At 44.5% G+C, this 14,510-nt stretch overlaps 1 protein-coding gene across 1 annotated transcript in view; it reads right to left on the bottom strand.

The window, feature by feature from the left end:
* Positions 1-1,607: 1,607 nt before the first annotated feature.
* The window catches only part of T265_00664 (hypothetical protein), a gene marked incomplete at both ends in the record, with an annotated part of 32,316 nt that continues 19,413 nt past the window's right edge, over positions 1,608-14,510 (bottom strand). Inside the window, 2 exons of the mRNA XM_009164492.1 lie at positions 1,608-2,099; positions 7,691-7,821. Of these exons, the coding sequence (XP_009162756.1) occupies positions 1,938-2,099; positions 7,691-7,821 (293 nt within the window). The remainder of the gene's footprint in view (positions 2,100-7,690; positions 7,822-14,510) is intronic.

Below are 14,510 nucleotides of genomic sequence, written 5' to 3'. Positions count from 1 at the left end.
TTACAGGAAATCTTCAACGATCTGCTGCTCTAAAACGTAAAGAGCGCCTGGTCCCGATGATTTGATTCCGACTCTTTTCAAGAATGGGTGTCATCCGAGTGTGAAAGCACTTTATGGCAGGATGTTAGAGATCCTGGTCAAAGGAAAAACCCCCCAGGGATAGACCAAATCGATCGTATCCCCAGCTTCACATAGGTCGTAAAAACTATTGAGGCAAAGTTAATTCCTTTCGTGACTAAAATGCTTGCATCCATTCTCTTCCGCAAGTTTTCCGACGGGTCTTAGCCGTATTGTTCAAATCTTGACACTTTGCCAGCTGCTACAATATGCTCACACGCATTGTAGACCAACCATTATTAGGTTCTTGATTAGTAGAGTAGCATTTTAACCCTGTGTGATACATGACTTTATGGAATTACCTATTAAAGCCTGCACTAGCACCAAACCTTAGTCAGAATCTCTGGTTGGCTTTCTAACGCCTTAGCTATGTCCAGTGGAGAAAGTTGATGTGGACTTTACGGATATCACATCTTATCTTGGATGGCTTCACGACTGAGGAGGAAAATGGGGCATGCGCTTTGTCCGCTCAAAATACAAGATAGTAATGTAGGATTGACAAAAAGGAAGCATGGACGTTTCCGCCTTGCCGTAAAATGAGCCCCAATTAGAGCTTCAGTGCTGGTCACTGACATCCTCGAACTTGCTTCTGGGCTGCAAACAAAACAATGAGCCTGATTGGGAGAGTACATTTTGTCAGGTCTCCGCAACAGAGTTATGCTGCACTTTGAGATGAGAAAAATTACGTTAGGCTCCCATAGGCATGTTCTTCAGATATTCAAGTGATCACTTAGATCTACGCACCGAACAATGCTGCCTCAAATTAGCCCAGGATGGCCACAGTCAACAGAAGGAATGCCTCCAGTGTTAGGACTGTAATCGAGCATTCCAACCATGCTCTGCATCCGCCTGACTAACAAGTTTCAGATCGGTTCTCTTTTCGCGTGCAATTGTTCCTGGCAACTGTTCAATGGCAAACTCCTCCCAAGAAGAGTTCACTTTTGTTCGGTACCTGAAGGTAGCCTATCCAGAGGGGGTCACGTGTGTAATTGCAGGTTGTTCGGGGATTCGCAGTATCCACATCACCCTCGATTGTATGATTCTCCTCCCTTCTGGAGCAATTATTCCGGTGGACTCACATCGTCAAAGGGGAAACATTGAACTAGGGACGAGTCTGTTACCACTACTCCACTAGCACACATTCGGAGCGACTAAACAGGAGAAAATATTCACGCTTAAGTTATCTGAATAGTGTTTCCCAGCGTCTCGAGCATCCCGCTGAGCGACTGATCCGCCGATCAGGACTTACAATTCAGATAGAGTCCGTTGAAGGATTCTCGATTAGTTGTAGGTGGATGAGAGATTTGGGGTTAGATTCACATCATCCACGTCTGAACAGCCCTCCACTTGTTCTGGCGCAGAAATTCCGGTTTACCCGGTAAACCAGTCAGTGCGCACGCGGGAACATTTTCTGGACACGTCTCACTTTCACTCCAATCTTACCATCGTTGAATCTGATGCGGCTTCAGCACAACCATCTTATTTGGATAAGGTAATGTATTTCTTCTGTGACATGCGCTTAGAAATTACCCAGACAATTATGAGAAAAATACTTTTATAGACAGCTAGATTGCTAACAGCGTGAAGTAAAAAGGAAGCCCGCACGGTTTAAAGTACAAACTGACAAGTATAATTGTCATTAGCCAGGAGAAGAATAAGCGAAAACAAAAGAAAGCTGCAGACAAATGCGGCGAAAGACAGGCATCAAGAGAAAAACAAATAGCGGTTAAAAGTGTCGGGGAATAGAAAAAAAGCATGCTAGAACAGTAAAATAAAGGATGCCAAGCGCCTGTGTGTGCGTGTGTGAAAGAGTGAAAATCCTACTGACCAGCACGCTCACGCATTTTGTCCAAAAGCTGAATTAACTGGCTGTCAAATCGAGGTCGCTTGCCAGGATCGTCTTTCAGACAGAGTTCTATCAGACGCGCGACACGTGCGTCTAGTTGGGGAGGGATTGGGAGACGAAGATTTTCCGTCGCAATCTAAAGCAAAACCAAGAAGGGGCAAGTTAGTGAGTAAGAGATCTGACGATGACGACTTCGGGATAAGCACATTCCATCCTAACGAGCGTATCATCATGCGCATGGGCGAGTTTCTCTCGGTAAAAGATAGGCCAATTGTGAAGCATTTCTACCCAGCAGCTGCACCATTTCGTGAGACGAAATGAAAATCAGATAGCAGATATTCAAAAATGAGAATTCGTGCAGTTCGCTGGCCGAAATTCTTATCGCTATCACAGCGAACACATCGTTGCTGCGTTTTGATGCAGAGTACCGTGGCGTATGAAACAGTGCATTTCGGTCTGCATTGTTCCCATCGCATATTCCAATTAATCGGATCAAAACAGTCAAAATTAGGTTCGTTACAATTGCATAGGAAATAAGGACTGCAACGGAAACACCAGTGTTTCAAGTCCCGTATCCTAAAATTTGGGTGCTCCAGTCAGTACGAATAGTACCAACAAGTTACATGCTAGCTATGCGACAAAACGGGAGAAAAACGGGAAATAACGTAGACAGTAGAGCACCGTAGCCCAAACCTTACACGGATTGTCTCAGCAGTGCATACCACTGCAACGTTACTAGTTACAAACACTTCCCATCAGCCGGAGGTCCTTACTTTGGTCACAAATAAAATGAAGGGGCGAGATGGCTCAAGTGGTTAGAGCGCGAATTTACTGACCTGAAGGTCTGTGGTTCGAGCCCGACCTCCGCCTCTCAACTTCCCCTGTCTAGTCTTGGGCAACTTGGCAGTATCCAAGCCCTCGTGCTTCCTTCGGGTGGCATGGCAGCTAGGCACCGAAAGGGTGTTACAGCTGACTGGTTATCCTTTTTTTTTGGGGGGGGCTGGTCGCAAGCATAGAGGTACTATCGACATGGAAATCGAGGATACGGTGAAAAACAGGGAGTTGATCTTGAGAGTACGAGCTGAAAATGCATGTCAACTATGCATTATGAGTGGGATAGTGAAGGTCAACTAACCAGCTGAAGAACGTTTCCCTCAAAAAGAGCATATTTTGAGCCCTATCCGGTGTTCTTACAGCTACCCCAGACTAATAACAGAACACAGGAATGTTATTACCGTGACTGTCACTCTTAGGAATGTGCTTGCGGCGGTATAGTGTGTATAGGATCAAACTATCCAAAGTAGCGCCATGCCACAAATGTCATTCGATACACTTTTGGTGACAGGAGATCATGCAATGTGTGATATTTTTGAAGTTCTAATGGAGAGCGGCAGTTGAGCAAAGTATCGATTGGTTCACCAATTCTATTCAACCAATCTATTTCCATAAAAGGCAATGTATGGTCACACAGGAAATAGAAAAACATTTGGAAACTCTGGTTATGGCCCAACAGGAACGTAACGAAATTGGATCTGGTACTGAAGAAAACTGTCAAACTCCAAACATGCTGCACTCGTGAACTATATTGTCTTTCTTGCTAATTTAGCTGACGGCTATGCGTAGCATTTAGAAGACTCTGGAGAATTTGTATCGTGCAATGAATTGGACAAATAAGAATCCACCGAGATTTGTAACGATCTCGAGCAATGAATTTTTCGGTCTGACATATCAATTCTTAAGCGACGGTTATTTCCCTTTCCATACAGTTCCAACGGCTGTTCTCTCACATGCACTCCGGAAAGGCAACCGCCAATGGAGCGATCTACGAGAAGGAAGGCCATCATCCGGGAGAGCCCACACTGATGTATCACATCAGTCACGAATTTAGCGTCAGCATTCCCCGCAGAATAGACGCATTTTGGTGTGTTCTCTTCAGAAAGATCACTATAAAATGAATATTCTTTTTCGTCCTGAACGTTTGACCAGGAGCCCATTTTAACGTCTTTGTAAGCTGGGATAAGGACAGACCGTTCACGTGCATACGGTATACAACACGCCACCACCAAACGTAAGCTTTAAACATTCTAATTAGAAAAGAACATCGAAACTGAGGCACTTGGGCTGTGACGAGTTAGTCACAATCCTGTTTATGCATAACATTGATACCACAGGCTCTCTTGTCAGGTAGAACGAACATCCGAAGAGACGCAATACGATACAAAGACGAAAAGTGGGATAGAACAAGAGCGCCAATTGAAAGTAGGATGAGTGATGTGAGGCTATTGAACAGGACGAAAGAACCTTGAACGCGAGAAGTAGTAGCAGAAATAGAAGTAGACTTTATTTAACCGCGAGATAAAAATCCAGCTATCAGGTTCACAGAGGAAACCAAGCACTGGAAATCACAGGATATCGTGGGGAAGGAAGAAAAAGCTGTTGAATTGAGCGAGGGAGATAAACATGCAATGGAAAAATGAACATCCACTAAAACATTTCCCACAATCAGAAGCCATCCTCATGGACAGGTTGTGACAACGTTTCTAGATAACCAAGGTCCAGGGTGAAATCTTTGCTCTTGAGGGAATACCTCCGACAAACAAAACACAAACGAAACGTAAAACAAACGGAACGCGGGCATGAAATAGCATACAGCAGACGGATGGCAACCAGTCACAGATTGAATAGTGGAGCAAAATGGTAAGCCAAAAACTGTCCGTTGTATTCAAACGCCATGTGTCGACAAAGATACGAAAGCAAGTTGTGAACCCTAAACTAAAAGTTTTTACCCTGGCGGGACGCACTACTAATAAGACTGCTGAAAACTCTTTAACAGTCCGCGACTGGTTTCACCCTTCTTGGGGACCATCAGGTGTGCGCAGTCCCCCGGTTTCCGTCAACACTATGTTCTACTTAGCCTCAGCGTTCTTATGACGAAAATGGTTCATAATACTGACCGCAGTTGACGATTATTTTAATCACCGACTGTGTCCATTGTGGCACGATCAGTGATCGTCGAGGGCAAATAAAAGTCCTGAGGTTCTCCCGTGGGAACTTGTAATAGAAAAGTCAATAGAAAGGTCAACCCGACCTCGTGTACAGTCGTTCCGATATGCGCGGTCCAGCAGAAAAGAATCAATTGCACTTCTTGGCTTCATTAGCCAGTAAAACCCATGGAACGGTCTGTTTGTCATGCTACCCCGACGATGAAAAGAGGAGCACACTGGGATCGTTAAAATATCCTTATAAGTAGACGATACTCTTACTGGACAACTAAGTTGCTATGGTCCAATGTTTCTGTGATAGGAATTGCCTACCGAAAAGGAACAAAACTGAGCGACGATCATAAAAGCCGAGAAATGTAACGATCAAACAGGTGAAGAGGAACAGGCACCGGGATTGGTACGAGGCGCTCCAAGACGACTTGACTGTTCGTTACTCAGCCGGATGTAGCTATGTTTTCCAGTATAACAGAGCGACCGCAGTAGCATGCCGAGGAGTAAACACATGTTGTCTTGCTCCAAAGGACAATCGAGATCAGTTGCATTTATTTTTTGACATCAGTTCATTTAGAATTGTGGGACGAACCAGTTTCTCTGGGATACTTCCGACAAAACTCTGCTAAATGTGTTTATCATCACCTAAGGAAAGTTCGGTAATTGCTTATGAGTTTCTAATATTACGGTTTACTGCTATTGCAAATAAAGCTACTGAGCGACCTTGCCTGGGTCCTCTGCTATCAACTTATCGTCATCAACTTAGCATCAAAGCGATACTGTGAACGCAATACGTTCCCACAAATGGTACGAATGTGGTTTGAATAATAAGTTCCAAGCTCAAATCGAGATTGCCAACAAACTTCAAGAAATAGGATACCCAGTGAGTTTGATTAGGCGTCAACTAAGGAAAATATTGGCTCCAGTATCCAGACCCAGTAAGGAACGGATTGGCACAGCAGTCATTCCATCTAAAGCAGGAACATCGGAGGTTATTCGAGGATTGTTGAACTTAGCCAACATTCGAGTAGCTTTTCAGAAGGGAAAAACGCTACGCTCAGTTTTGGTGCAATTGAAAGATCCCCTGCCGGCTGAAAGGACTAGGGACTGTGTGTACAAAATTAACTGCAACGACTGCGCCAAGGTTTATATAGGACAAACTGCCAGGGAATTACACACCAGAATTGGTGAGCATAAAAGAAGGATTAACAAACCACCAAGGAATGCAGAAGAATACCAAACGCTGGTCAAAGACTCAGCGATGGCGGTACATGCCTTAGACAAAGCATCACAGCGTGAATAGAATTGAGGGTGTGGAACTGGCAAGCGTATGGAAAGCGGTCTTAGATAAGCCGAGCTGACACGTGGCGGTGTGGTTGTCAATCCACTTGGGATCATTAGAAAAAACCGGGGGATGGAGGTGGAAGCCCTAACCGACCAAAGGTCACAGCATCCCTCTTACACAACTTTCTTAGCACTAGCTCACCCACACAGACTGACAGAAGGTTCAAACGAAGTTCAAGAGGAACCATCAAATGAACCGAAACAGAAGAACTAGACCCTGGGCTGGACCCAAACACATGTAGGTTTCCCCACCGACCCAAAACTTGTTCAACCACTCTGGCACACTAAAATCCCTCGGGCGACACCCAACAGAGATTAAGCTTGACTTAGCTGATTGGTTCTCCTTCCGCCCTAAATCTCGACCAACCTCGGAACCTAGTCACTTGGCCTGACGAAGCTTTTGTGTCAAAAGCGAAACGTTGCCCAGCAATAGATCTACCGACTGTCACCAAACTTTTTCGAAAAAGTTCCAAGGTCCTTTTCGCCCTATTGGTGAACATGAGTAACTGTAACTTGTGAGACAATGCTCGTGAAATTGGCCGAACAATATAACTCGCTCGAGTTTGTTTGATAGTGGCACAGTTTATCACTGTGGAAATTTGTACGGAAGAAAATATTGATATACAAAGACCCGTGAATGAGCAATAAACAGGTTGCAACCAAACCGATGGCATCATTAATCGGCAGTAGATAAATTTTTAGGATACCGCTTTTAAGACCGGGTGGAACCAGGGGGAAGCAAAACCGCAGGGAGCCACAACCAATCGGATAACGGGCGAACCGAGTGTTAAGCGACTGGAACTCAAAATGGCCGTCTGCCGAGTTGGACAAGTACATCAAGCTAGTCTTCATTTATACAGCATGAGGATGGGGAAGGTTCTCTGCTACATATCACATCAATTGAAAGAAAACAGAGGACTATAGTCATATCCAGTTGTGCGGGAAAGTTTTATCCGGATAAACCAGATGGCACCAGTTTTGGATGAATAAACGGATTCTGTGTTATTTTGAGATGCAATGTGTGTGCAAGGAAAAAGAGGCACTCCTGAAGAGAAACTCCATGGTAGATTTATACGGGCGACGTTTACGAACGATGCATTTCGTCAGTTGGCAATAGCGGGCGTTTTGGCCGCGACGCCATTTCGTAACACCCATGGAATGTTGTCTGTTATTCAAGCACTCAAAAATAAATAAATCATCGACTTTTGAAAACACCGTCCCGATGTTGAAGATCCTAAGCTAGGGAAAGGGCGGTGATAAGTAAAAAACAAATGAGCGGCCGTAACAACACTGCATGCTTCAAACCAGAAGAAAATAGTACGATAATAAAACTGCGCATTCTACCACTAAAAGAGATACAAGAAAGACGGATTGGATGATATTTGCTTACCTGCATTCCCACAACCATTGAATTCATCCCTCCGAAAGGAACCATGCGAGTAACCAGTTCCCAGAGAATCACACCGAAGCTCCACATATCTGACGCCTCAAGATTGATCTCACTGGCCTTTTTCTGAAGTGCTGTGCATAAGGGAAAATAGTGAGATGTTACAACAGGAGAGTAACAAACGTCGTACCTACGCAACTAAGTGCATTGGAGAGTTTTCACTAAGTGGAACAGGCGGTAGTCAACCCCTTCAGAATTCTAACTTTTTATTCGGAACTCCTCTTGGGAACAATAATGGCAGCTTGCTAATTCCATCCAGACAGGAGGATGTTACTAGGATGAGGATATTGTGGGCGTTGCGGCGATTCAGACAGAATGCTACTTTGTGTTTCGGAGGGTTCGCTCAAAGTTCCAAAACGTGTAACTTTGATAGCGGTCGAAGTGTTTCTATTCTCGACGGCTAGTGGCATTCAGTTTTCTTAGAGAACGCTGGCCGTGGGCTCCAACGACAAATGAACATTTGTTTGCAGATCTTTATTTGACACATATCCACACCAATAATCTGGCTTGATCATACTTGAATGTCTGCTTCATCGTGGATTCTTTCTTCACTTTACTAGACGAACCGCCAAGAAGTAAAAGAGAATATCGATAGAGGGATTGGTGTTGATACAACTTGTGCAAATATGTCAACCTTTCGTAGAGGAAGCTACTTACAAGGTTGCTGATAACAGTTCGACAGCCCACGACCGGTTTCGCCTTTCTTGGGGCTCATCAGGTAGGCGCAGTCCCCGAGTTCCCGTCAACCTTATGTCCTATTTGAACCAAAATTGGACTGGTTTCCACAAATACAGTCGGCTGTGTTTTGTGCTCATGAAAAGAGTTCATTGAACGCACAGTGGGAGGCCTGAACGAGGCTGACTTTTTCTTGATGAAACACTACTCATAAGATTGCTGTAGACTTTTTGACAGCATACCACCGGGTAGACTTAGTCCTCTAGTTTCTGTCAACCTTGTTTTACTTGAACCCGAACTGTACACAATTGGCGAACTGCAGTCGTTTACAAATTAATTTGGTTTCAAAGAAAGACACAACAGAATATCAGCAGAGTCTCTTGTTTCTGATGTTCTTCATCCAAAGGCGCCTCAAGTTCTGTCAACCTTGTTTTACTTGAACCCGAACTGTACACAATTGGCGAACTGCAGTCGTTTACAAATTAATTTGGTTTCAAAGAAAGACACAATAGAATATTAGCAGAGTCTCTTGTTTCTGATGTTCTTCATCCAAAGGTCGCCTCAAGTTTAAACTAGAATGTTCTAGATATCGCAGCACTTTGTCCGAGCAGAACATTGCTCATAAGTTTGAAGACTATTTTTATTAAGAACCTGGGGTGGGCTATGAGGTCTAGTACAAAAGATACAGTGAACCGGTCGTGGGATGCCAAAGAGTTTTCATTGACCTTGTGAGTAGTTTCATTTGTGGAAATATACTGCGACTTCTCGAAACATGAGGAGGCCTTTGTGCGACACATTCACTAGAAGGATACCATATACGAAAGATTCGATTGAGTCCCTCGTGAAGACCGAATTGATATGCAAATGAGTGTATTTGTCAACGTATGTCGAATTTTGTTTAATTTACTGTAGCTTCCTTTCATAGCAGAAGTCGGTCATACGTTCTAGGACTTTGGCTTTGAGCATGCATGTAGATTTGTCAATCTATGCTTTATTTTCACGTCCTATGAGTCTTTTAAGTACACCACATACATGGCAGCAACACTCAAGATCCGGTAAACTAGTATATTCAGGTCTTTTCATAAAGCTCAACAGGTCGTAACTTAAATCACGCAACAATCTTGTCTCCTCCCATCGACTACTTGACGGAAATTCCCTCAGTTGGGCCATTTTTGTGGATTGAAAATGGAAGGCATGTGGTCGGCTGCAGATGCCAACCAGTACGGTGGTGACTTGATAGAACGTTCGGACTAATAGTTTCCTAAAAGGAAGTGATTAAACTTTTAGTTAGTCGGGTGATGCGCGATTATTCCAGGCATCAGATGTGACAACTGTTCGTCCTTGAACATTCATTCTCATGACAGTATACTTGCACAACTCCGAGTTCTTGAACAGGGGGTGTACGATTCGCCGTAATGTTACAGCTGAAACAGAGCTGACAGTGGATGTTCTGCCAAGGTCATCAAGTGGGAATGGATTGAATGACGGGCGAGATGGCTCAGTGGTTAGAGCACGAATTTACATACCGGAAGGTCCGTGGTTCGAGCCCGACCTTTGCCTCTCGGATTCCCCTGTCTAGGCTGGGGAAACCTGACAGTATCCAAGCCCTCGTGCTATCTTCTTGTGGCATGACAGTTAGGCACCGAAAGTTTGCTAAAGCTGAACCATTTGCTTCCTGGATTGAAAGAGGCTCGGTGATACCGAAGCACAGAACTGTGCTGTGATCAACGTCAGTTATTCTAAACACCAAGGTAGGACGACCGTCTAAATGGACGAGATGAGTTTGGTGGCCAATGGAGTCAAACGACCCTTTTGCAGTCAGTCTTATCAAGCCACGGTATGCAAAAACACATCACAACGACCAGACATCCCTTCCTACAACAATTGGAAAACTAAGGTCGAATTCAGCTCGCAGTACTGGTAGTTGTCGGTCACCCGCTGGTTTGGAATCGAATGTTCACATAATTCAAGTACCGTTGTTCTACCGGATACATGCTATCGAGCGGCCACCCGGCAGATGGACCTTGGTCCGCTCATGTACATCTGTACAAGTGAAACAAGGAATGAGAGATCACAAACGAAAAAACTGTCACTATAAACCTGCTCGTCATAATTGCCGTGGTCAGCAAGCCGAATAGGAAACTGTCACATAAAGTGTCTCCCTAGTACAAGTTTTCTACAGATAATACGTTGTAACCAATAGACACCAGTCCAAGATTAACAAAGAACTTCATCAAAATTTAAGGCTTTCGAGGGAATATTTTTGCAGGCGGTGAGTCACCTTCTCCGGCACATGGGGCGCAATTTAGTGAACAATCGAAGTAAATACTGGGTGTCTTTATAACTAAGACTATCGACAATTAAACAACAGAAAAGGGTGTGTCAGATTTGATAGGCAGTCGCTCAGGACCGTGGAAAGTCAGATAAATCGAATTTAAGCAGGATAGACACTACAGGTGGATGAATAGATTCCATCAACCGGAAAAAGTCGAGAGTGGATAACCATGGATGTGGTCACATATCTAGTGAACTAACGGCACGGAATGGACGACCGTGTAAGCCGAGTTGACACTGTGTGCCAGTGGTTGTGCCCACTGAACCAGTCGGTTTATAACCTCGGGTTACTCTGCACTAGTTTGACTAAAAAAACACTGCGTCGTCTTCAAATTTTGTTAGGAACTACGGGCTCATCCTAAAAGTCTCTAAACACTACAATAAGCTGTCTAAACTCAACAGGTAGCGATCATGACAACAGAAAAGTTCCCAACCGTGGGTGAAGTTATGAGCTATCTCGGAAGAATGATATCAGAAAAACCCGCTTTATCCTACCACGCCCCCGGGCGTGGAATATTTGTACTTGCTGTGTACATATGGGCGTGAAATGTAACTGTTGAAGTAAATTAGCAGTCGTACGTGTGTGACGAGAGGCCTTTTCCTCCTCGTTCAATATATTATTCCCCAAACAGCTGTCACACTGATATATTACGAACCCGAAAGCCACGCTAGTTAATTAAAAAAAACACCGCTACCCGCATGCAAGCATGGATTTATTTACAGCCAGGCAATCTACTTAGGCTGGTCAATGAAGTGTCATGTACATAACTTGTGCCTCAATCTACAATGCCATTTGGTCTGATACGACAACCGTTCCACTGAATGCCCACACAAAATGACGATGGGAACTCTCAAAGGCATAAGAAGACACCAACAACCGTAGAGGGATCGACTGCCTCTCAGCCGAGTGCGCAAGAGTCGACAAACTGGGAGTCTCGCAAACCACTGGTTCATTAGTCAAGGTATCAAAAGAGATAGCAAGATGATTTTCATATCTTTAACCGTCCAGCTGTAGCACCCTTTCAATGCCTAACTGCCATTCCACCCGAAGGTTGCACGAGGGCTGGGATACTGTCAGGTTGCCCAAGCCTAGACAGAGGAAGTCGAGAGGCAGATGTCGGGTTCGAACCACGGAACTTTCGGTCAGTTAATTAGCGATCTAACCACTTGGGCCGTCTCGCCCCTTCATACCTGTGTAACGGTGATACTACTGATCGGGAGGCACGCGAGTAGTATGTGTTGTTCGTGGAATTTCGCTTTGCGTCGATTGAAAAAGGGAATTCCGTTGCGGAATTCGCGGGGCCACTTTGTAACATTTGCTTGGATTTGACCGACGAATGATTGGAGGCAATGAATCTCCAGGAAGACTCGTTCGGGAGAAGATCTGTGTCCAGTTTTTGTAACTAAGATGCAGACTAGAGTTTTGCTTCCCTGTTCAATGGTCTGTAACCGGTCAGTTGGCATTTCCAAATAAATAACTCCGTAGAGAAGGCCTTCTTCCTTTCACCTGTAGTAGCTCAACGTTCCAGTGACGGATGATGGCGCTTTCAAATAACGAATGATTAAGGTTTACGAACCGCGTTTTAAGATTTTCTATCGCACAACCGAATACAATTTTGTTATCATCTATTGCAAAGTGATGAGTGCTAATGTCCGTTTGTTATTTAGGCACAGAAGTCAAACAATACAAATTTAAAACCTACGATAATCGCAGTTTCAAATCGCTATCTAATCTTGATGACTTGTTGAGCAATATTTAATGTAGTCCACCATATAGGTGATTCAGAGGTAAGTGGTGAAGTTGCACTCGGTTTAAACCTGTGTCGCAAACGTTCTGTGATGTCATGCGAGGCAACCTAAAGGGTCGCAGCAGCTAAGATGGCTTTGTTGAGTTTGGCATCTGTGAATTTACTTGCTACTGTGCTGACATTTTGCACTGGATGGCCTATTGAAAACAATAGTGTAATCATTGCAGATCAATAGCGTAAAATCAATGCCGTGCTTTGAGCCGCACAAATACAAACCAAAATTCATTCACGGCCTTACATTTGACGACATTCGTGTTTATACCCGCGTAAATGCGTCAAAATGATCAAAATAAAGATACATGCATGCATGTAGTTGTCGCATCACAAGGTAGCGGCGGTTGTGGGTTTCCATGTACCTCCTCTACATTAATCCTGACAAGCTTGAACAGCTACCCCGCTTAACTGCATCACCCGCACGCAGTACAACACCGACTGCAGCCAAGCCAAATGCTCAAACAGACATGGAGGATGTAGCTCGTCTCGATCAACCGAGTGAACACAGATAAATCAGCCAATCAGCTAACATGGAATACGTAAACATGATGCAAACCGAAAGAGTACTTTGACAGGACTCGAACCCGCACTCCAGGACAGCTCTTCCCCTGTTCGATTACGTGTCGTACATTCTTTCAGTTCTTGGTCTCTACCTAGGGGTGTTACCTTGTGTTAGTGGAGGGCTACGGTGTCGCAATGATCCTGCGGGTTAAACTGGCTGGAACTCTGTTTCATAAGGTCCAACGATGCCAGGAAAGCCAGTCAGAAGCAGCAAGTCCACCTACTGCAAGGAATCATATTAAGGGGCGAATCATACTGCCCCAGGAGATCAGAGTGTAAAGGCAGTTAGGTGATTTCTTCAGGCGACTAGTGTATGTATATTTATGCAAGCAGAGATGACAACGTATCCGAAAAAAATCCTACACCCTCCCACTGCCTTGTCGGTTAGACCTTTGAGTCAAAGGCTTTAGGTGGGGTATCTTAACCAAACCCACCTATTCGGCTTGAGTACCCGATAAGTCTCATTCACCCCTGTATTTCTTTGTTCACCGTCCTCACTTTTCCCTACTCATTTAATAATTTACAGCAGTCAACCAATCTTCCAGTCCCCTAACCATCGTTTCGTGTTTAAACTACCGCCCAGAAAAACACCTAAATATTCTCTCACCAAGCCCACTTAATTTCTGTATTCCCCGTTTAATTGTCTTCTTTCTCTGTCAATATATGTTGTGTGCCTGAGACGCAACCCTACTTCGTTCGTGAACCTCAAGCTGCATAGGACAAACTCAGAAGTTCCACATGCGCCTGCTGATCCAGACGCAATGGCTTGTGGTATCTAGGGTGTGGGAACTGAACTCCCACAATGCTGAAAGCGCTTTATTGGACTGAATCACAGTAAAGTAAGTAGTCTTTGCACCATACGATTGTCTCATTCAATTAAGGTCAATGCAGGTCGATGCGGCATACGCAAGGGCGGGCTTTGTCAAGATTTACCGCAGCTAATTCGATCAGCAAGTAGAACCGCTATAGCCATCCTGACAGGAAATATGAACCTTCACTAAGCCCAGATGAAGTATAACTAGGTGGTAGATTTGGAGCTCAGTATACGGATGAGGAGCGACTTCCTAAGTTGTGTGCTTAACACTGCCTGTTTCTGGTCAGTATGAACTTGCAGCATAAACACACACATCGACTCACTCGGGAGTTACCAACGCAAGACAGTCATAGACTCGAACGAACCGTGTAGATTTCGATCCAATTAAAGGTTATCGTTCCTTCCGGTGTGCGCAGCTTGAATCTGATCGTGCCATCGTGCGGGTCCGGTTATCACTTCGCTTTCCGTTAGCATTACACGCGCCAAAGCAGAGTAACTTTCTTCAACAACTTAGACTAGTTTAAGCATCTCAACGGTACCTGGCTAGAGGCCTATTCGGCCTGACCTTAGGCAACCT

The sequence above is a fragment of the Opisthorchis viverrini genome (genome assembly GCF_000715545.1).
Source record: "Opisthorchis viverrini unplaced genomic scaffold opera_v5_6, whole genome shotgun sequence".
In the NCBI taxonomy this organism is placed as follows: Eukaryota; Metazoa; Platyhelminthes; class Trematoda; order Opisthorchiida; family Opisthorchiidae; genus Opisthorchis; species Opisthorchis viverrini.
This window is presented reverse-complemented; position numbering and strand designations above follow the sequence as displayed.